At 42.1% G+C, this 22,601-nt stretch overlaps 1 protein-coding gene across 4 annotated transcripts in view; it reads left to right on the top strand.

Annotated features, from left to right (window-relative positions):
• Nucleotides 1-22,601, top strand: part of PCSK6 (proprotein convertase subtilisin/kexin type 6) — a 164,843-nt gene that overhangs the window by 91,666 nt on the left and 50,576 nt on the right. For all 4 annotated transcript variants that reach the window (XM_029066106.2, XM_029066105.2, XM_029066108.2 and 1 more), the window contains exons 9-12: nt 1,234-1,334; nt 5,609-5,712; nt 9,405-9,522; nt 19,962-20,150. In XM_029066106.2, coding sequence (XP_028921939.1) covers nt 1,234-1,334; nt 5,609-5,712; nt 9,405-9,522; nt 19,962-20,150 — 512 coding nt within the window. The remainder of the gene's footprint in view (nt 1-1,233; nt 1,335-5,608; nt 5,713-9,404; nt 9,523-19,961; nt 20,151-22,601) is intronic.

The raw sequence follows: 22,601 nt of genomic DNA, 5'->3' as shown, positions 1-22,601 counted from the left end.
GCTGAGGGCCTAGGAATGCTCTAGGCTGCAGAAAGGGAGAACTGGTGTACAGTTGACCCGGGAAACTCAGAGACCACTGGAATGAAAGGGTGTTTTCATGATGAAACCAAGAGTACTGTTGTTTCCCTTTCCCAGGTAGAGGTACCTATTTTCTACTTGTTTTGCCTCTCCTCATCACCCCCTTAAAACATTCCCGTTCTCTGAAGAATGTTATGAATTCTCGAATCATCATTTCCGTTTTATAGAAGTGAAATTAAGCAAAGGCAGCTGGAAACTTTTAGTCTATTTTGTTTTTAATTCGGGTCCTGAAGGTGAACCCACCACTGATAAATAAGGGGACGGATCCTCTTCAGTTATGAGATGCCCGTTTTGGTCAACCTGTAGTATTTATTGTGGGCCGACGGTGTCGTAGTACTAGATAGAGAAGTCAGAAGAGTACAATAGAATGAATAGACATGATCCCTTCTCTCAAGGACTTTATAATATAGCAGAATTATATTGGAGAAGCAGCGTGGCTCAGTGGAAAGAGCCCGGGCTTGGGAGTCAGAGGTCATGGGTTCTAATCTTGGCTCCGCCACTTGTCAGCTGTGTGACTTTGGACAAGTCACTTCTCTGTGCCTCAGCTACCTCATCTGTAAAATGGGGATGAAGACTGTGAGCCCCCCGCCCCAGCTCTTAGAACAGTGCTTTGCACATAGTAAGTGCTTAACAAATACTTTATTATTACGATATGTCTTTATTGTATGTTTTAGCATCAATCCATCCATAATAATAATTAGGGTATTTGTTAAGCATTAATTACGTGCCAAGCACTGTTCTAAATGCTGGGGTAGCTACAAGGTAATGAGGTTGTCCCTCGTGGGGCTCACAGTCTTCATCCTCATTTTACAAATGAGGTAACTGAGGCACAGGGAAGTGAAGCAACTTGCCCAAGGAAACACAGCAGACAAGTGGCAGAGCCAGGATTAGAACCCACATCCTCCGACTCCCAAGCCCGTCCTCTCGCCACAAGCTGTGCTGCTTCTATGGAATATATTCAGTGCTCACTGTAAGCGGAGCATAGTACTAAACGCTTGGGAGAGTACAATAGACATTATCCCTGCCTTCAAGGAGCTTACAGTCTAGCAAACAGTCTTAAGAAAACACAGGTTCTCCTCCTGTATTAGTCAACCTTCCATCCGATCACTTCCTTCAAGGTCAAATCACAGAACCCTCTGACACTCTTGCCCATAGGTAACCACCGACTTACGCCAACGCTGTACAGACGGACACACGGGGACCTCGGTGTCTGCTCCCATGGTAGCAGGCATCATTGCATTGGCTCTAGAAGCAAAGTAAGTTCATTCTCCTTCCTCGTTTTAAAAAGTTACATTTTATCTAGGTGCAAATACAGCTTAACAGAAGGTTCAAGTTCCCTTTGTTTTTAGAAGCGTAGGAAACGTCCTTTCATAAAAGTCTCGTTTGTGTGAGTTTATGAGGCTGGCCACAATTTATATTTTGCTGGGAAAAATGAATTGATCGCCTTTAAAGAGAGAGATGCCGTCTTTTGCACCACGAGGACAAATAGACGTCACTGTACTTGCTGTGCTGTTTTAGGTTCCCTAATGCTAATAAATTACCAGTGAAGTATTAATGGCTTCTTGGACGTTAGCCCAAGAAAAGCTTAAGTATAGAGGTGATGGGGTGTAAGGGAGAAGAAGAAGGTCGAGTCCAAGACAAATTTTATTGTAAGAAAAATGACTGTCCTAAATGTGTCATTACCTTGCCCGTTGGGTTTGCTTATTGAGGATATATATTTCCCTCAATTATTTAAAAGACATTTTCTACGTACAAAATAATTTAAATTCTCAATTTTAAGTGATTCTAATGCCCCCTGATGCTACATGGTGGTTGGTAACATTTGTTAGAAACTTAGTGAGTAAACTTCAGAACGCCTGTAGTCGTCTTCATGAGGTCCATCTCAGGGCCCTAAAGCTCTAGGAAACATTCTGACGTAAGAAGTTATTTTCGGGAGAAGATGCATCAGTGTAGGCAGGCACTCATTTTTTGTCTGTGATCTTTTCCCTTTCTTCACTGGAAACTTGCACCACATTTTACTGCTAAGTAGTGATGCTATAAATATACCGAGCGATTCCCAAATTTGTCAGAGTGCTCCACTTAGAGCTGGTTTGGTGCTATTTAATTTTTTGACATACACAGTCCTTACTTGGCCCCAAAATGTACATCTTCTCCCATCAATTTACATTCTCCTCCACATATCCTCTTAACTATACATAGAACTTTCAGCCACTGCCAGTTTGAGAGGCAGTTTGGTATTTGTTTTTCACGGAGTTGTGATTCTATTCCTGCATCCGCAGTGTAGTTTTGGAAAGACAGCATGTATTCAGAGAAACCATAATAATTGCCATCACAATTATGTAACTAGGAATTTGAAGATGGTAACAAATTATGATATTTTGGCTGATTCTAAATCCTTATTACACTCTTCAGCTGTGTGAGACCTGGCCTTGTGCAAACCAGGCCTTAGTGAAAGCACGTGGAGCTGGAAGAGACAAGTGAACTTCACAGGACGAGTATAACCAGAGCCTATCCTGGTGTCAGCAACTCCCGTTTTTGGGCCAGAGGGTGTCAACAACCCCCTTTTCAGTTCCAACCCATCCTGGATGGCAGACCTGAATCTGGCCAGTCGAGACACCCACCTTTTTGTCACACCCCTCACTGTTTCCGCCTCTAGGCCTGTGACCGACAGTTCTGGATTCTTCATTGTCGGTGAGGTTTTTTCCCAAGATCGCCACTGTGACAGTGGAGAACTCTGGAGTCGTACCCCTGATGCCTTCTATTCAGAAGGAACACTTCTTGCCAGGACCTTAAAATATGCCCAGCCCCTGTGATCCCTTTGATCAGTAGTGATAATAGCATTTTCTAAACTCTTCTTATATGCCATACGCTCTGCTGGGCACTAGGAGAGATCATCGGGTCAGACACGGTCTCTGCCCTACATGGGGCTGAAAATTTAATAAAAGATTTGATTTGATCCCCATTGTACAGATGAGGAAATAGAGGCATCGAGGTCACACAGCAGGCGATAGCAGGGCCTTGAGTAGGACCCATCTCTCCCGGTTCCTAGCCTCATGTTCTTTCCAGTAGGCCCCGTTGCTGCAGTCTGGCGCAAACTGATTAGTAAGTGATTTTGATTTTTGTCACTCCCTACATCTGATTGTATTGAGAAAACATTACTCCAGCTCTGCACACAATAAGCGCTCAGTAACTACCATTGATTAATTGAGCAAAAGAAGAATCCTGAAAGAAGATAATAGAATCACCAGGTTGCAATTATTATGAGGCGAGATGGCGCAGCAAAAGAGAAGCCAATTTTTCATTTTGGTTGTTTCTTAACCACCCAACAGTCTGTTAATATTGTTTTAAAAATTATTCTGACTGTTACTATTTCTTAGATCATAACATTTTATTGAATCACCTAAATACTTATATTTATAGCGGAACTACAGCCCCCGGCCCTTAGGCTAAAGGTTACTTGGGTTGCATCTTCCCCTGCCTTCCTCCAGCCAATCTATCAATCATATTTTTTAAGAACTCACTATGTGCAGAACACTGTACTAAGCTCTTGGGAGTGTACATTACAACAGAAGTAGCAGGCATGGCCCCTACCATAAGGACTTTGCAATCTAGAGAGAGAGAGACGGGCATCAATATGAATAGATATGTAATTTATAATATATAATTTAAAGATATGTAGAGAAGTGCCATGGGTTCTGAGGTGAGGAGAATATCAAGTGCCCAAAGATCACAGATTGAGGTGCATAGGTGACGCAGAAGGGAGAGTGAGCCAGGGAAAATAAGACTTAAATCAGAGAGGGTCTCTTGGAGGAGCTGTGACCTTCTTTGTAATGCTTTGAAGGTGGAGAGAGTGGTGGACTGGTGTACAGTGAGGGGGAAGGAGTTCCAGGCTAGGGGGATGACGTGGGAAGAGGGTCGATGGGCATTAGACTGTAAGCTCGTTGTGGGCAGATAAGCAGCGTGGCTCAGTGGAAAGAGCCCGGGCTTGGGAGTCAGAGATCATGGGTTCGAATACCGGCTCTGCCACCTGGCAGCTGTGTGACTGTGGGCAAGTCACTTAACTTCTCTGTGCCTCAGTTACCTCATCTGTAAAATGGGGATGAACTGTGAACCTCACGAGCGATGACCTGATTACCCTGTATCTACCCCAACGCTTAGAACAGTGCTCTGCGCATAGTACGCGTTTAACAAATACCAACATTATTATTATTATTGTTCTCTTGCACTCTCCCAAGTGCTTAATACAGTGCTCTGCACACAGTAAGTGCTCAAAAAATATGATCAAATGAACGAATGAATGTTTGTGGGGGAGGAAGACAGGCTTTACTTCCGCCGCCGCAGCAGCAACGTCTTGACACTGCTGCCGTGGCCAGCCACTTTGGGGTTTCCATCCATGGAGAGGTTGAAGTAGGTCGGAGCTCTCATGAGGCCCACATGAGGCAGCCCAACTTGTAACACTGGAGGGGGTGTCCCCCTCTTATAGGTAGGGAGATTTCAGCAAGTTGTTTTTCTTGGCAAATAAGAGGAGAACAATATCCATGTTTTAGGACTGAGAGGAGTAGAAAGAGGGGGTCAGGAAGCTAGCCATTCTATCTCCACTGGCAAATGATAGCACCTTCCACCATTTTTTTAATGATTTTTTTAAGGTCTGACTGTGTGCCAGCCACTGTACCAAGTGATGGAGTAGATACAGAATAATCAGGTTGGATAGAGTACCCATCCCACATAGGTTCACAGTCTTAATCCCCATTTTACAGATGAGGTAATTGAGGCACAAAGCAGTGAAGTGATTTGCCCAAGGTCACAGCAGACAAGTGGTGGAGCCAGGATTAGAACCCAAGTCCTTCTGACTCACAGACCTGTGCTCTGTCCATTAGGCCACACTGTTTCCCATTCATTCATTCACTCATTCAATAGTATTTATTGAGCACTTACTATGTGCAGAGCACTGTACTAAGCGCTTGGAATGTACAGATCGGTAACAGATAGAGACAGTCCCTGCCCTCTGACGGGCTTATCTAATCGAGGGAGTTGGACAGACAAGAACAATAACAAAAATTCCCCACCTGGACATCAGGACCTCCGTCCACCTCTTTCCCTTCTCCCTCCTTGGCTCTCCCCCCTTCTTCTTCCCTCCGCCCCCTCCTGATTTTCATGTCATCTTTGCCACTCCGCTGAAACCTCATCTCAGACTCAAAAAATAAGTCTCATTTTATTTGTTTTCTGGGTAGTATAGGCTGGGTCATCTATGAAAACATTGGTGAGCTGGTTGGCCAGGCTCTGTGAATCCACGTGAATCTATTTGTTAAACAAAATTGAGGGCACTTAAGTATAACGTAGAGGACCTCAGAATTGTATTACTAATGCTGCTTTTTTAGGAAAACTAAGATGGAAATCCCAGCCAAGATTCATCCACCTGAGTGGTAATGGATTACAAAAGGCTGAGAATATTCGTTGGATATTGGGTGATTTGCTGGTTCAATCACTGTTGTAGCCTATTGCTTCATCGTCTAAACTTGTCTCATTGTAGCAGCCAATTAACCTGGAGGGATGTTCAGCATCTACTTGTGAAAACCTCCAGGCCGGCTCATCTGAAAACGAATGACTGGAAAATAAATGGAGCAGGTCGGAAAGGTAAGGCATTTTCTCCGTTCGCCCATCAGTGCACCGGTTCCTGTGAGTAGACAAGGGACAAACGGTGGTTGTGGGATGGCTGAAAGGTGCGTGGCTGCCCGTTGCACGAGTCTGAGAAAAAGCTTAAATATCTGCAACTTTGTTGTGCTACTTAGAGTTTGATTTGCCTTCTTTTAAAACAGGAAAATAATTCAGACTTACTACTGTGTCTCAGATAAAATTCTTGAAATGAACTGAAGCCTAGTTGTCTTAATAAAAGGGCCCTTCTATAGAGGTTTTGCTTCAAAGCAGAGCTCATGAGCTGTGAGTTTCAGATTAAGTAGGACTGTTATACCGGATCTTGGTTTCAATTAATCTGTAGTAATCGTAAAGATAAATGAAAAATTGTATCCATTTGTTTATTAAACCATGACTGTCTCGTGGATTAGAATCCAAGGCTCCTAAAATGAATCTATCAATCGTATTTATTGAGCACTTACTTTGTGCAGAGCACTCTACTAAGCGCTTTGGGAAGTACAGTACAACAGAGTTGGTAGACGCGATTGCTGCCCTCAAGAAGTTTTCAGTCTTCAGGGAGAGACGGACATTAGAATAGATTACCGAAAGGGGAAATGGTAAAATGGGGAAATGAAACTCAGCATCGGTAGTCTGGGATTTGGAACCTAGTTCCGAGCCAAGTACGACATCCACAATTGCTTGAGAAGCAGTTTCCAGGAAGTTTCTAATTCATGCCCAAGAGCCACATATGGGCCACCCTGCCGGACACACCCATGGCCACATTTTCGCCTCCACTATCCAACTTGCTGCTCCCGAGTCCTGCATTGCCATATCTGATTACGTGTCACCTCTGACACACACCCACCCCGCAACCCGCCCATTTCTCTGACCCAGTTTTTCCACCCAAACTGATTATCTGTCTGACCTGATTGACTTGGCTCTACCCCAGTGCTTAGTAAAATGCTTGGCACATGGAAAGCGCTTGGCACATAGAAAGCGCTTAACGAATAACATTGTTGTGATTAATGTAATGTTAATGCTGTAAAGTAATATATCTGTAATTTATTTATATTAATGTCAGAATGTAAGCTCATTATGGGCGGGGAAGTGTCTGTTTATTGTTATATTGTACACTCCCAAAGGTTAGTAGAGTGCTCAGCACACAGTAAATGCTCCATAAATACGATTGAATGAACAAATAATTAGTGCTAATCATGATGATAATCTGCCTGTGCTCAGGCAGCAGAAGCATAATAGGGAACCCAGGGAATAATAATAATGTTGGTATTTGTTAAGCGCTTTACTATGAGCAGAGCACTGTTGTAAGCGCTGGGGGAGATACAGGGTCATCAGGTTGTCCCACGTGAGGCTCACAGTTAATTCCCATTTTACAGATGAGGTGACTGAGGCACAGAGAAGTGAAGTGACTTGTCCACAGTCACACAGCTGACAAGTGGCAGATCTGGGATTCGAACCCATGTCCTCCGACTCCCAAGCCCGGGCTCTTTCCACTGAGCCACGCTGCTTCTACTGCTGAGACACTTGCCTTAAAAGTGTTGTTAGGCAGCACTTTGCTAGTCCTCCTGAAGTTCACACCAACTCGCTGTCCCTGCTTCACCTAGTCCTTCTCGCCACCGGATTCCCAACACCCCAAGTCACATCAACCACCTCTATCTCACAAGTATATGTATATACTCTCCCTTAGCACTTGTGCTATCTGTTTTTTAATGGCACTTGAAGTGCTTTCTGTGTGCCAAGCAGTGTACTAAGCCCTGGGGTAGATATAAAATAGTAAAGTTGAACACAGTCCCTATCCCACCTGGGGTTCACAGTCTTAAGGATAAATCTATATGTATAAATGTATGACTCATTGTACCATCACTACTGATTCCAGTTATCCCATTTGGAATATTTTTATGTGTGTCTCCTCCAGTTAGAATATAAGCTCCTTGTGGGCAGGAAATTCATTCAGTAGTGTTTATTGAGCGCTTCCCGTGTGCAGAGCACTGTACTAAGAGCTTACTAAGGAAATGTGATTTGTGCCTTTTCCCAAGCATTTAAGTACCATGCATTGTACCCAGTATGTGCTCAATAAAAGCTTTTATCACTACTGGTCCAGCACTTAGAACAGTGCTCAGCACATAGTAAGCACTTAACAAATACCAACGTTATTGTTATTATTACTACTACGAAAAAGCAAAAATGCTGCTTCCACCTGCTCTTTAGGCATAAGGAAGAAAATGAGTCCTTGGTCTCAGGACCATTGAGAAATGGTTCAAGATCAGCGGTGCTTCCACCAGACTGGTTCTTCGGCGTGCCATGGAAGTCAGGAAAAATGTTTTTCATCTTTAACTCACAGCAAGAGAACTAATCAAAGTGATTCTGTGGAGATGACCTTCTGAATTTAGCCAGACCGACCGTATTTTTCTCTCCCTTCCATCTGTTTAGTACAGCGCTGCGTAGACTAGGCCGTCAGCTTGTTGGGAGCGGGGAACACATGCATCAGCTCTGTTACATTGTATTCGCCCAAGCACTTAGTAGAGTGCTTTGCACACAGTAAGTGCTCAATAAGTATGATCGATTGATTAAGGACAGTGTGCTCTACATCCAGTGAGCGCTCAATAAATACCATTGACTGATTGAGCTACTCTGTCCTAGCACCTCATCCCTTTGTTTGCATGATACCGACTGTCATGTCAGGAAATTTGTTTTTGGCTCAGGGCTAGTTGGGACCCTCACATCAAGAGCCTTAGTACAGTGCCTGGCGCATAGTAAGCGCTTAACAAATAACATAAGCGCCAACCTAATCTTAGTGGGGATTATGCCCTGCAAAAAGGTTTAATGTTTTCAGAATCTAGTACCTACTTGTTCCACTTAACAATAACAATAATAATAATAATAATAGTGGTATTTGTTAAGTGCTTACTATGTGCAAAGCACCGTTCTAAGCACTGGGGGGATAAAAGGTGATCAGGTTGTCCCACGTGAGGCTCACAGTTTTAATCCCCATTTTACAGAAGAGGTAACTGAGGCACAGAGAAGTTAAGTGACTTGCCCAAAGTCGCACAGCTGGCAAGCGGGGGAGCTGGGATTAGAACCCATGACCTCTGACTCCCAAGCCCGGGCTCTTTCCACTGAGCCATGTGACTTCTCCAATAATAATCGTGGTATTTGTTCAGCATTTACTGTGTGTCAGACACTGTATTAAGCGCTGGGATGGATATAAGTAAATCAGGTTGGACACAGTCCCTGTTCCACATGTGGGTCACAGTCTCAATCCTCATTTTACAGATGAGGTAACTGAGTCACAGAGAAGTGAAGTGACTTGCCCAAGGTCACACAGCAGACGAGTGGTGGAGCCTGGTTTAGGACCCATGACCTTCTAACTCCCAGGCCTGTGGTCTATCCCCTACGCCATGCGGCTTCCCTGCACTTATGTGATGCTTTGAGAACCCTGATGTCAGAATGTTCATCTGATTGATGGGCTCCGTGTTAGACTTTTTCAGGTTCCTGACCTGCTCAGACTGGCCCATTACAGACGTAGTCACTGGGACATTTTTAGCTGTCCAGTACTTTACATTTTCTAGTCATACACTCAGAGACATAGAACAGTGCAGAGTCCCAACAACAATTCTTGTCCAAAAGTTAACAGTGAGAAAAGTAAAGCAAAAGTTTCTGGGTTGTTTTTTTTCCAGTTAGCCATCTATATGGTTTTGGCTTGGTGGATGCCGAAGGTATTGTCGTCGAAGCTAAGAAATGGAAAGCAGTACCATCTCAGCACACATGCATTGGAACCTCAGATAAAAGACCCAGGTGAGTTTTGAGGCTGCCTCTAACATTTCAGGGGAAAGGCTGCCATGTTCACATAAAAATCGATTTTAAGGGAGTCGGAACTCCTTTATGAAATGAGAACATTGCTTTAGGGGGAAACATTCCCTTTAGAAATTCAGGCAGGTAGGAAAGGACAAGTGTGAGGTTGTGGCCTTTTAGAGTATATTTACCGGAAAAACATGTTCTTTTTCTGGAGAAAAATTGATTGCTAAATTTTCTCACTTTTATATTCTAAATCCACCATTTCCAAGTCAGAAGCCAAGGGTGATAGAAGGACAAGAGCAAACAGGGGGAGACGTGAACAGGCAGAAAGGCAATCTTTTTAGGATTACCAGAAGAGATGCTCTGAGATGCACCCGGGTCTGAAAAAGGAAAATGTAAAGGAATTAATTTTCATATAGTTTTCTCTTTCAAAGCCTGCTTGCATCTTATGGCATTGGTACGTCTTCATAATGTAGTAAACTTCTTCCTTGCTTTCTTCCGTTTTTACTTGCAAAGTAACCCATAGGCAAATATTGCATTTGAAACAAGGGAACTCTTGACTTTTATTGCCATTGTTCTTGTCTGTCTATCTCGCCTGATTAGACTGTAAGCCCATCAAATGGCAGGGACTGTCTCTATCTGTTGCCGACTTGTTCATTCCAAGCGCTTAGTACAGTGCTCTGCACATAGTAAGCGCTCAATAAATACTATTGAATGAATGAATGAATGACTCATTCTGGAGAGCCTATTTCTTTCAGAGCAATAATGGACTAATTAGGAGATTCTTCCTTCTCTTACTCGGTTAAGACTCTCATGTTGGCTTTCCTTTATATTTGTTTATATGAAATTTAATACATGGATTAGGGTGGGATGGGATGCAGATTCCATCCATGAGTTGAATAATAGGGCTGGTTATGTTAGTAGAGAAAATATGGCCAAGATCCTTGTGAATTTTATCTGTGAAATCAAATAGTAATTATTGGGGACTTACTGTGTGCAGAGCACTGTGCTAAATGCTTAAGTGAGTATAATACAACAGAATTGGTAGGCCCATTCCCCGTCCACAAGGAAAAGTGCCCAATTTAAGTAAAAAATACTTTGAGAGTGCAGCTTAATATTGAGAATGATGTGTGGTATTTGTTAGCGCTTACTGTACCAAGTACTGTTCTAAGCCCTGGATTAGCTTAAAATGGTCAGGTTGGACATGGCCCCTGACCCACATGGGACTCACAGACTAAAAAGGAGGGAGAACAGGTATGTTATCACCATTTCACAGATGAGGAAACTGGGGCACAGAAAAATTAAGTGACTTACCCATGGTCACACAGCAGGGATGTGATAGAGCCAGGTCTTAACTCTGAGTCTCCTGACTCAGCCCTGTGTTCTTTCCACTAGGTAGTAGAAACAAGAAAGATGTTTATGTGACAATACATCATTGCTCTTGGGTAATTAGGTGCCAAGAACGAAATGGTGAAATGTCTAGTTTACACTTGTAAACTACTACAGAATTCCATTTGTTACAGTTTGGAATCGCAATTTGCAGTTTGGAATAGTTTTATCTCTTAAACATTTTGAATCTTCACCCCACCCCCTCAGCGCTTATAAAATTTTTGATATCTATCTTTCCCTCTACTCTGTAAGCTTTTTATGGACAAGGATCATGTCTGCCTACTCTAATGTACTGAATTCTCCCAAGAGCTCAGTACAGTGCAAAGCAGGTAGTAAGCACTCAAAAAATACCATTGATGGATCTGGTATGCATCCTAGAGTGCTGCCTGAAAAGTTTTGTCAGATGATAAGTATTTCCATGGTCCTGTTAAATCCCCAGGTTAATCACTGGATAGTTTCTCTCTTGCCTCATGCTATCTTGAATTTCCCTATCTTGAAATTTGCTACCTTGAAATTTGCATTGCTATCCTGAAATTTGCTCTGCTATCTTGAAATATCAAGTACTGTGTACTACAGAGGCTGTCAAATCCAGGGAAAAGGGAGAAACAAGAAAATTAAAGCATTTTTTTCCTCTGAAGTGACACTTTTTGCATAAGAGAAACCCCAGTGAATTAGTAGGACTGGCAAAGCCTGGAATGGTAAGATCTAATACATTTGGAATCGAAGACTGTAATTAGTGAATTACAAGATACCTAGATTCAATTTGCTGACCAAAATCTCCTGAACAATTGTTTTCCAATAGCCTCTGCACAAGCTGTTGTTCTGTCTTTACCTATCTTTTCAACTTCTGAAGAAAGACGTTTTCCACTGCCAGATAAAAGAGGGGTGCCTAGATAAATCATGATCCAATTGTCCTTTTTTCAATTTTTTCAAAGAAAATTCAAATTAAATGAATCAATCATATTTGAGTGCTTCCTGTGTGCAGGCCACTGTACTAAGCACTTAGGAGAGTACAACACAACAATGTAAGAGACATATCCCCTGCCCACAACGAGCTCACAGTCTAGGGGGACTTGAAGTGCAACATCTACACAGCACAGGTTGAGGAAAGCAGCTAAACATTATTACTTGTTTTTTTTGTTTTGTTTTGTTGTCTGTCTCCCCTTTCTAGTCTGTGAACCCGTTGTTGGGTAGGGATTGTCTCTATTTGATACTGAATTGTACTTTCCAAGTCCTTAGTACAGTAAGTCCTTAGTACAGTGCTCTGCACACAGGGGGTGCTCAACAAATACGATTGAACGAATGAATGAATTATAACACTGTTTCTTTGAAGAAACTGAAATTTCAAGAAGTTTTGCAGAAAAAGAATGAAACTACTATTTTAAGTATAAAGACTTTTTTTAACAGTTTAAAACTCAAATCTGGACTCTAAAGAATTTCCTCTAAGGCTTCCACCTGCAAGTTCTAAGTGTCGCCAAAGCAAAGAAGTTCAAAGACCATCACTTAGGGGTTCTAAGATTCAGGAGTCCTCGAAGCAGTGGTTTATACCCAGTGGCAACTGTAGATCTTCTTATCTTTTATTCTCAATACATGGATTACTCATTTTGTCCCAAAGCAGATGACCCTGGGTTGGGAGGGGGGGAAGTGTGTATGTGTGGTGTGGTGGTGGGGAGGTTGGGAGTGTGAGACACCAATTACCAAGAGTTAAATAAATCAAACATGGAAACAAGAGGCAGGAATGCTGGGTACAGTTTTCTCTTCTGCAATTGCAGTCTCCTCCTGGAAGGAATTGATTTTTAGGAGAATAGCTCATAGACTGTAGGCTCGTTGTGAATAGGGAATATGGCTACTTATTGATGTATTGTACTCTCTCAAGCATTTAGTACAGTGCTCTGAACACAGTAAGCATTCAGTAAATACGATTGAATAATGCCCTTCTCCGTGCTTGATTAAGTATCTATCCAAGCCACCTACAACATCGTATTGGACAGTCTAGCTACTGCTCTAATCTGTCGTGCTTCCTGACCATCAGCTGTGCTATATGGAAGGTGCCAGTCTTCAGAATTTGGAGAAGGAATCACCAGTGGCAAAAAAATCTACTCCCCATCCCCATCCCCTGCTTTATCTTTGTCTCTTCCGAACATGATTTCTACCTAGCTGCATCAGTCTGGTTCTCGGGCTCTCCCTCATCTCTACCTTTTTCAGCATTTCTCCTCCTCCTCCTGGAATCAGTTTTTTGAGCAGTTCCTAAGATCTTCTGTCCATCACAAGCCATCAAAGCCTCTTCCAGTGGTGAAGAATAGAGAGAAAGAGAGGGAATGAGACAGAAAGAAAGATACTGGTCTACAGTGAACTACTCATTGTGCACATGGATGTGCTTGTGTTTGAGGAGAAGGAGAATTGTTGTTTTGGGAGGAATCTAAATCTCTTGGACAGTTGTTTCCAATTAGCCTCTAAACAAGTTGTTGGTGTGTCTGGATAAAGCTCTTTACAAACTTCAGCTTCTGAAGGAAGCAGTTTCCCCTGCCAGATGAAAGAAAGGCTGTAGAACTCACCTCCCAAGATTGGCCTTGGAATAGTAATAATAATTGTGGTGTTTGTTCAGTGCCTATTATGTGCCAAGCACTGGGGTAGATACCAAATAATCAGAGCAGACACAGTCCCTGTCCAACATGGAGCTCACAGTTTAAAGGGGAGAGTAAAGAGTTGTTGAATCCCCATTTTACAGATGAGGAAGCCGAGGCACAGAGAAGTTAAGTGACTTGCCCAAGATCACATAGCAGGGAAGTGGCTGAGCTGGGATAAGAATCCAAATCCTCTGACTCCAAGGTCCATCCTCTATCCACTGGGCCATTCTGCTTCTCAGTAAATAAGAAGTATGGAATAGAGAATAAGGAATATGGAATATATTGTCAGGAGGGGACTGAGGAATGTGGTAGCCAGTTGGGCCTGGTTCACCTGGAGGTATTCAGAATGGGAAGCAGAAAATACGCTGCCCCGGGTGTGCATTTTTGAGCCATGTTTATTGTTTCCTGTCCTTGTTAATATTGATAGGGTCTGTGAGGGCTGAAATGAAAACGATTGTTAGTGGGTTCTTGTTGGTTAGGAGACTCCTGCACCATCAGCCAGACACTTGCCTCTGACCTTCTCTTTTCCCCTGGCTTGCAATTTTGTTCAGAGATCAGTTGTGAAAGAGGTTGCATCTGAAAATTCTTACTGTAAGAACATCATTCCCTCCCTCGGTGACCACACCCAACGCGTGGGGAAGTAAGCTGATCCGTGAATTATAAGGGGTGCCACGTGAAATCTTGTGATTCAGCTTGGGGGAGGCTAGGAAAGGAACACCAAGACAAATTTCCATTTGGAGGAATGCTATTTATTTTCAACTCCTCGGCAAAGGGCAAAGAGAGAATTTTGCTACTTGATTTAAAAGGCCCAAGGCAAAGCTAAAGCCTCGGTAGTCCGTTAGAAGAGACTTAAGTGACAGGAACTGGAGCCTTGTCCTCTCTCCACTGGGATATCTGGATAATCTTGGAGATGTCACTCAACCTGTCGGTGTCCATTTCCTTCTCATAAAAAGGGAATCATCCGGGGGGGTGGGTGAGAGGTGGTGAAGACAGGTGAGTTTTTGCATGTGAAAGTCTTGGAGAACATTAAGGTCAAGGTACAGTTCACAAATAAGGTAATGTGAATATATTCACATTGTAATGGAAACATAAACACGAACATAAGTTACTTAATCACTATACGTGTGGTGAATGGAAGAGCTAAAAATTGATGTCTTTGCAGTTTTCTTTCAGAAGAAAATTTCCATCTACTGCACTGCTTTCAAAGCAAAAAAAAAAGCTCAGCTAATAAATGTCTTATTGATCCCCTAGGACTCTTCTAGCTGATGCTTTCTTTACTCTCCTAAATAATTCAGAGTTCTGTGAAAAATATGGAAAGATTTCCATGGTGCCCTAGTCAGCTCTGAGATCATTTTCTTTTGAGGCCAACTCACAGATAGCTAAGATTTTTCCCACACCTTGTGTTAGTTTAAGTAGGTTGAAAGGTAGTTGTTCTAACCAGTGTTGTAACTCTGTGTTGGTCTGTGTCTAATTTCCAAGGGGAAAAAAACAGAAGAATTTTAGCAAATTTTAGAGGAAGTCAAACTGTTCAACTATATGTAGTGGACACCCTAGAGTTTTCATTATTTGAAGAAGATTTTGGCCGTGGGTGGAACTTGCACCTTGGGGGATTCAGTAAATGGTAAACAAGAAAGACGGATCAGATAAAGAAATTTTTCTTTTCTTCTGAATCAAGAAAAGAGAACTCTTCTGACCTAGGAAGGCCCCCAAAACCTGCCTGAATTGAATCGTTTCATAAATGTAAGTGTTTTCGTATTAGTCCAGCCAGTTGACTGATTTCTCTAAGGCAACACTGTGTATCAGTCTAGATTAGTGGATCAGGCTTTTAAAAAAGAAAGTCTTTTCATGGTAAATCTCATTTATGGAACAGATGATTTGTTCATCAAAGGCACATTATTTCATTGGTGAAAATAAGAGATATGGAGTAGTTATCGAATTCATAGTTGCGCAAGTTCATAAAACAATTTGTCTGTCGTGGACACTAATTATACTCCTAGGAGAAGTGTGGTGGCAATAAAAAAGGGATTTTGTATCCCACAGCACATGGCTCTTCAAAGTGGTTCAAAAGCTTCCTGCTACCACCACAATGCCCTTCCGCAGACAGTAATACGATTGTAGTGTGGGGCAAGGCAGGCCCCATTTGCTTTCCTGAAGCTTAATTTAACAAGGAACATTAACGGGCAGGGAAGTGCTGGTGGTGATGGTAAATTGGGAGAGCACAGGAAGTGAGTAGAAATCAGAAATACTTTCTACTTTTCCTATGCCTCATATTTAAAAGGGAAGAAGTCAAGTAAAAGGCTTGGTCCACAAGGTCGAGTGGCATCCTGGCTCTCCTAAGATTTTCTTCATATTTTCACTTGTGGGTTTAAATACACACATTATAAGAGAACCTCAAACCACCTGTTTTTGCAAAGTTTTGTTTTTTTTCTTACATGTAGCTGTTTTGCATTCCTGCCCTTGGAAATGTCTATGTCTCACTTAAGATAGGAGAACAGGATGAGCAGTTGAAATATTTTGTTTTCCTTAAGCTTCAGTTAGTGTTAGGTGCTTTAACTGCCCAAAAAGGCCACAGACGTTTGCTTTGCTTCTGTTTATCTAAAGCTGCTTGCAGAGCATTCTACATAGCATTCTATCTTCCATCAGGGAACCTTCTGGGTCTTGAGCCTAAACACAAATCAATTCAAGTTTAAAGGAATCTGAATCTGAATAGCAGCCTGGATTGTCTGAGGTGTAGATCCACCACCAGAGTATGCTATGAAAGAATTTGAAATTCTGGGGTGGTGAGCTTAGAGACAAAAACCAAACTATTGAGATGCTAGATGAGGAAAGACCAATTAGGTAACAAGTTTGGCAGAAGCCAGTGACTTGGGACCATTGTTGACCCGTCACCTGAGTCTGCTTTGTAGTGCTATTATGGAAAAGCAAACCTGAAGCTGGGTTGAATTGGGAGTTTGATGTGCAAGAGTTGGAAAACAGTCTTTCCACTTTGACTCTGAAGAAGTTGGAGAGGCTCCAGACTAGAGCAACAAAAAATGATGAGATGGAAAATCATCTTAGCGGGAAAAGATACAAGAATTGGGGTTACTTAGCCTAAAGAGGAGACATTAAAAGTAAAGATAACTTTCTCCAAGCATATGCAGGGTTTGTATGAGGCAGATGCTGACCAGTTGTTTTCCCTCTGTTAAATAAGGGAATTGAAGAGGATTGATTGAAAGTAACATAGTCTAAATTTGCTGAAAGAGAGAGTTCAGTTAAAAATAACAAATCATTTATTCCCCGCGATTGGTGATGGGAAAGGCTATTAAGGAGAGTTGCAGGGAAAAATTAGCATCTCCGGAGGGCTTGCTACATCTTTGATACCTCAGGCGAAAATCTGCCTGTGTTTCCTTTATCTTTTCCTCCCTTTCCACATCTCTCCCTGTCCCTCTACCTTCCTCCTCTTCCTCTTTGGCTTTCTCTTTCTCCTAAATTTACACATACATATATTTTTGATTTTGAGTAAGGGATAAGAAGTAAAATTTCAACTATCTGATGTAATTTCAGGATTTGTTTCTATCCAAGTTCATTTTAAAAGCAATATGTTTTATTAATCTGATGATGGCTTTTCTCAAATCACTTAAAAATTAGTTATTTTTCAATTATGGATGCTCTCCTTGGGCTAAAAATCTAATATCAAGAGCCATGTGGTATTAAAGATGTGATTAATTTAACTTACTGCTTTGGAGTTTTAAAAATGATGATCTTTTTTTCCAGCAAGAGACAGCTGTTAGATATGGAAATTCACATGGCTCTGATTTCTTATCACCCAACTTGAAGTATTGTGATTCATATGTGGAATGTTTTAGTTACTTTTAAAAGTATAGGACTTTCTTCAGTTAAAAATCAATGTGAATTATAAATGAGATCACTAAAAAAATTTTTGTGAGCATTTTGGTATGTGAAATCTATTTTTCTGCAGAATAAATTGTCCTAAGTAAAGATGTTAGTCATGCCCCCCTTAATCAATTAATCAGTGATATTTGCAGAACACCTACTAGTGTGGAGCACTAGTGCTTGGAAATGCGCACTAGAAGCAAAATATACATTTCATAGGAGAAGCAGGATGACCTAGTGGATAGAGGAGGGCCTGGGAGTCAGAAGGACCTGGGTTCTAATCCCTGTTCTGCCACTGGTCTACTGACTGGTGACCCTGCACAAGTCATTTCACTTCTCTGTGCCTCAGCTACCTCAGCTGTAAAATGGGGAGAAGGACTGTGAGCCCCATGTGGGCCAAGGACCATGTCCAACCAACTTTACTTGTATCCTCCCCAGCGTTTAATATGGTGCCTAGCATATTGAAAGGACTTAACAAATGCCACATTATTATATGCTCTTAGGCGCTTACAATCTAAAGTTTGCAATCTCCCACCTTCTTGGGAACTTTTCCAGGGACTATGCTTCAGCTATCTTCCCAATTGTATATTTATGGATTTCACATTTCACTTTGAGCTTTTCCAAATGAAGGACATTTGAGGCCTTTTAAGATGTTTGACCACACTATAGCTCAAATTCCATCTATCATTACAATTCCAAAAATATTCCTACAGTGAAATGTTATCAGAATTACCAGGTCACTAGGTTTTGGTCCTGTTTTGGACCTAGGCTAAGCCTTTGAAAGTTGGTTTTGAACCTTGTTTTCTGCAGTGGGATCAATCAGTGAGCACTTAGTGTGTGCAGAGCACTGTAATAAGCGCTTGGGAGAGTACAGTATAACAGATACATTCCCTGCCCTCAACGAGCTTACAGCCTAGAGGAGCTTACAGTCTAAGAACTGGGAGAAGCTTAGGTGAGCAGAGCTTTATTCTCTGTTTCTGATTACTAAATAAAAGACACATTTCTGAGTCCTGCTGATTGCTAAACTGAAGTTGAGATGTTTTGTTTTTTTCTTCCACCCTGCTTGCTGGCTCGCCTTCCATTTCCTCCTGTCCCTAACAGCGTGAGAAATAATTTACCTGGCTATGCAGAAAATGGCAATGGATAGGCAATCTCAAGGGCTTTCTCTGTTTGTTCTCCATCTGCCAGGCGCACTACTAAGCAACAAACACAGGCAGCAAAATTGGGGGGGAACTCAAGAAAGCCAGCAAATCTAAATCAATTTATGGAGCAGGCAAATCATGTTTTCAAAATATTTACAAATTCTCCGAGGAGATTACCTCACTGTTTATGACTATTTTGATTGTTTTTTATGACTAAGGCAAAAATGAAGCCAAAAGTATGTAATTCCTAAGAGACACTGCCCATAGGCTTGGAAGCTTCCCTGGAGGAAAATCTGGGACCTAATAAGAACACTGGTCTCTCTAATAAATTGTGCATTAGTGACATAGTAGGGAATTATTAATTTTTGGGTGGATGGTGATGGTTTTATGTCACTAAGAATGAGATCTTTCTTCAGATTGAAAATCTTAATTGTTGTAGGTCCAAAGTCTATGAGGATATGAATAGCTATCATTTAGAATGGTTAGATTTACTACATCATAGAAATTTAAGAGCTGCATCTGGACTGACATTTTAGAAAGTGACTGTAATAATAAAAATAATAACTGTGGTATTTGTGAAGTTCTTACGATGTGCCAAGCACCGTAATATTAATGATTGTGGTATTTGTGAAGTGCTTACTAAGGGCCAAGGACTATATTAAGCATTGAGGTAGATATAGGATAATCACATCCCATACTGGGCTCACAGTTTAAGTGGGATGGAGGACAGGTATTGAATCCCCATTTTGCAGATGAGGGACTGAGGCACAGCATAGCAAGGTCACACATCAGAGAAGTAGCAGAGCTAGAATTAGAACCCAGGTCCTCTGACTCCCAGGCCTGTGCTCTATCCACTAGGCCATGCTGCTTTCCCACACTCTTGGATCTAGGGGCAACTCTTCCCAGGTTTGTATCCTGGATTTTCTTGTTTTACAGGAACTGCCGTGAGATTATGGGAATTATCTTTCATCTTCAGGAAAGGAGGAGGAGAGGAAAGATTTTATTTGGGCAGGTATTGTGGGTGTCATTCTAGACTTTGCTGCTTGTGTGACCAAAGTGAGAGATTCTGGGCTCTTACTTGGGGATAATTCTGGAGTTCGTGAAGGAGTTTCACAGTTCCACAGTTGCCCCAGGCTCCCTTTGGAAGACCTTGGTCATGGGAAGGAGGGGGAGAACAATTTGAAGCTAAGGAGCTCTTATTTATTCTAAGTAGAAGTTTGGGGCAATTCATTGTGAAGCTAAAGAAGTACTGTCTGGAAGATGTGGTAGAAGTAGAAGCAATAGATTTACTAAAATTAAAAAGAATTTAGTCGTGTGTCAAAGAAGTTATTGTTAAAATAAATGTTGGATCCGCATAACCTAGACATAAAAAAGGTTACTGATTTTCATTTTTTCCCCATACCCACAGGATCATTCCGATTGAGCAGACTGTACGGACAACTACTCTCACCAATGCCTGTGCAGATCATTACGACCAGCATGTGGTTTACCTAGAACATGTGGTGGTTCGACTATCTATGTCACACCCTCGACGAGGAGATCTTCAGATTCATCTGATTTCTCCCTCAGGAACAAAGTCTCAACTTTTGGCAAGGAGGTAAAGGCAAGCTGTACTTGTATGGGTGTAACGAGACCTCAGCCAGTATTTACAGCTGCATATGACACTCCAACCTAATTGGAATCTGGAATGCTCCTACAATCCAAAATGTCCTTTTAGAAAGTAGAAAACCTATTTGTTATTTTGGTCCTCAGTTCCTATTACTTTTGGGTTTTGGTTTTTCCTGGTTTATCTTCTCTCCCCATTGCCCCCCACCACTGAAAGGTCCCTTCCTAAATCTCTACTAAATCCTCTTGGTTTGTTTTCAATTCAGGTATTTTCTTCCTGGAAAACTTGACAAAATAGGAAAGTTTAACTTGGTGGATTTGCAGAATACTAGCTGTGTGATTAATTGGTTTTTTATGTATGCATTTGACATATTTGCCACATCCCCTCAGGGTTTTAAGTATGAAAATCCATTGTAAGAACCTTTATTTTATTCTTTGCAGCGTCTCTTATCCAATACTTAATTGCCTTTTAGAAGTTTAATGCTAGTAGAATCTTTTAGAAGTGTGCCCCAAGAACTGGATGGAGAGAGAGAGGTAGAGGGAGAGGGAGAGACCGCCCCTTCCCATTTTAGATTATGAGCTCCTGGAGGAAGGGACAGGGTCTGCTCCTTTTCATTGTATGCTTTTTCCCAGAACTACTGGAATGCTTTTTACGTTACTGTGCACTAAACAAACATATTGTTGTGATGATATTGATAAAGATGGGGAAAGATTTGCCCTATGCAGATTGGGGTGAAAAAGAATATTTTCACCAGAAGGCTCCTCATCAAAATTGTACTTGGACCGCACATGCTCAGTCTCTGAGCTTGTTTTCTGCTAATTTTCCATAGGCTTAACTGGAATAAGCATGAAAATGTTCTTTTACAAAACCTGTAGCTACCAGATTTGACCAAAATGGTCATTGTAGAAGCATAGAATTGCTTCTATGGATTGGAGCTCTGTAGAACATGTTTAGATAGTGACTTAAAATTTCCCCTGCAGTGAGTCTCCTTGTCCAGTGGTGGCTTGATCAGTTGGAAAACTACTAACCTCAAAAGGGAGAGGGAATTCCTACAAAGACAGAGGCAGTGACTTGCCTTCATACATGGAACTTGGAGGCAAAGTCATAGTACTTCAAAGAAAATGTTATCGTTCCCATCTTCAAAAATATAGGTGATAAAGCCGATTGCAATCATCATCACAGAATCTCATGGTTCTCCAATTCCAAACAGAATTTAGGAGCCGGCTTTTGGACTGGCCTGAATGACACGGCTGACAGGATCTGACAGGAACACGGTGACATGTTAGGTGCCTCTATATGCTGCTTTTTGACGGTACCAAAAAATGTTACTCATCAGCAGATGTGAAGTTTGGCAACCACTGAGCAAATTTGGTAACCCTGAGAAGTTCACCTGGATCCTGTTGTTGGAAGAGTAACAGTGATGACAGGGTTGAAGGTACTTTGGCTGATCCAATCCCCCTGTAGAGAAAACCAAGGCTTATGTAGTCGCCCCAAACTTACGCAGCCTATTCTACAACCAAATGAATGGAAGCTGGTGGTGCTATAAGTATGCTTCTAATCTTCTGGAAAACTCTTCCAGCTCAGTGGGCTTTGAACATCATCAGACTTCCTTGATATTCAAGCTGTAGGAATTATTGATTGTGCTCCAGAAAAACCCACGAAAAGGCATGCCAATGACTAGGAGCTATTTTGGTACCCTGTCTGTTTCTAGGCAGTGAAGAAACATTCCGAGTGGTTAGCAGGTTTATGCGAAGGAGACAGAGCAGTGAGATGTTCTATGTTAGATAGATGGTGATTGATAAATAGATACATATTGATAGACAGAAGATGACTGTAGCCCATGCTAGCAGCAGAGGAGCATCATCATTGAAAGTGGCTAGATCACAGCCCCAGGTGCGACCTTATAAAGCATCATGCTGATTGGGAGCCTAAGAGGCCAAGTCATAAATCTCACCAGGAGTTCCAAATCCCCTGTCCCAAGTTTCCACACTGTTGTCTGCACCAGAAGCTGGGCAAGGAGACAGAGGTGGCACTGGCACTTAACCTGAGGGTTGGGAGGCACCAGGAGGCCAGGCCCGCAGCGGCTGCGAGTGGGAAACAGGCCCACGAGAACTTGAGCACTTTAAAGCAGCCGTTGCCACGCCAGTGCCAGGGACTTGGAATCAAAGGAGAGCAAGTCTAGAGGCTGAAGCCTCCAGCCCAGATCATCAGGAGCAAAACCAAAACAGAGCAGTCCAAGAGGAAGCCGGCAGGTAACCAGACTCTCTCAGGAGAGCTGGGTGCTGGCAGCAAGTCTCACATAAATGGGCACATGCCCTTCCAAGACACAAACCCTTAGAACACCCCAAAACAGGGACACAAAAACATCCAAGAGGAGAAAAATGAAGCTTGTGAGGAGACGAGGCAAGGAGGAATTCCCATGTGTATCCCAGGTCTCAGCTG

The sequence above is a fragment of the Ornithorhynchus anatinus genome, chromosome 5 (genome assembly GCF_004115215.2).
Source record: "Ornithorhynchus anatinus isolate Pmale09 chromosome 5, mOrnAna1.pri.v4, whole genome shotgun sequence".
Lineage (NCBI taxonomy): Eukaryota > Metazoa > Chordata > Mammalia > Monotremata > Ornithorhynchidae > Ornithorhynchus > Ornithorhynchus anatinus.
This window is presented reverse-complemented; position numbering and strand designations above follow the sequence as displayed.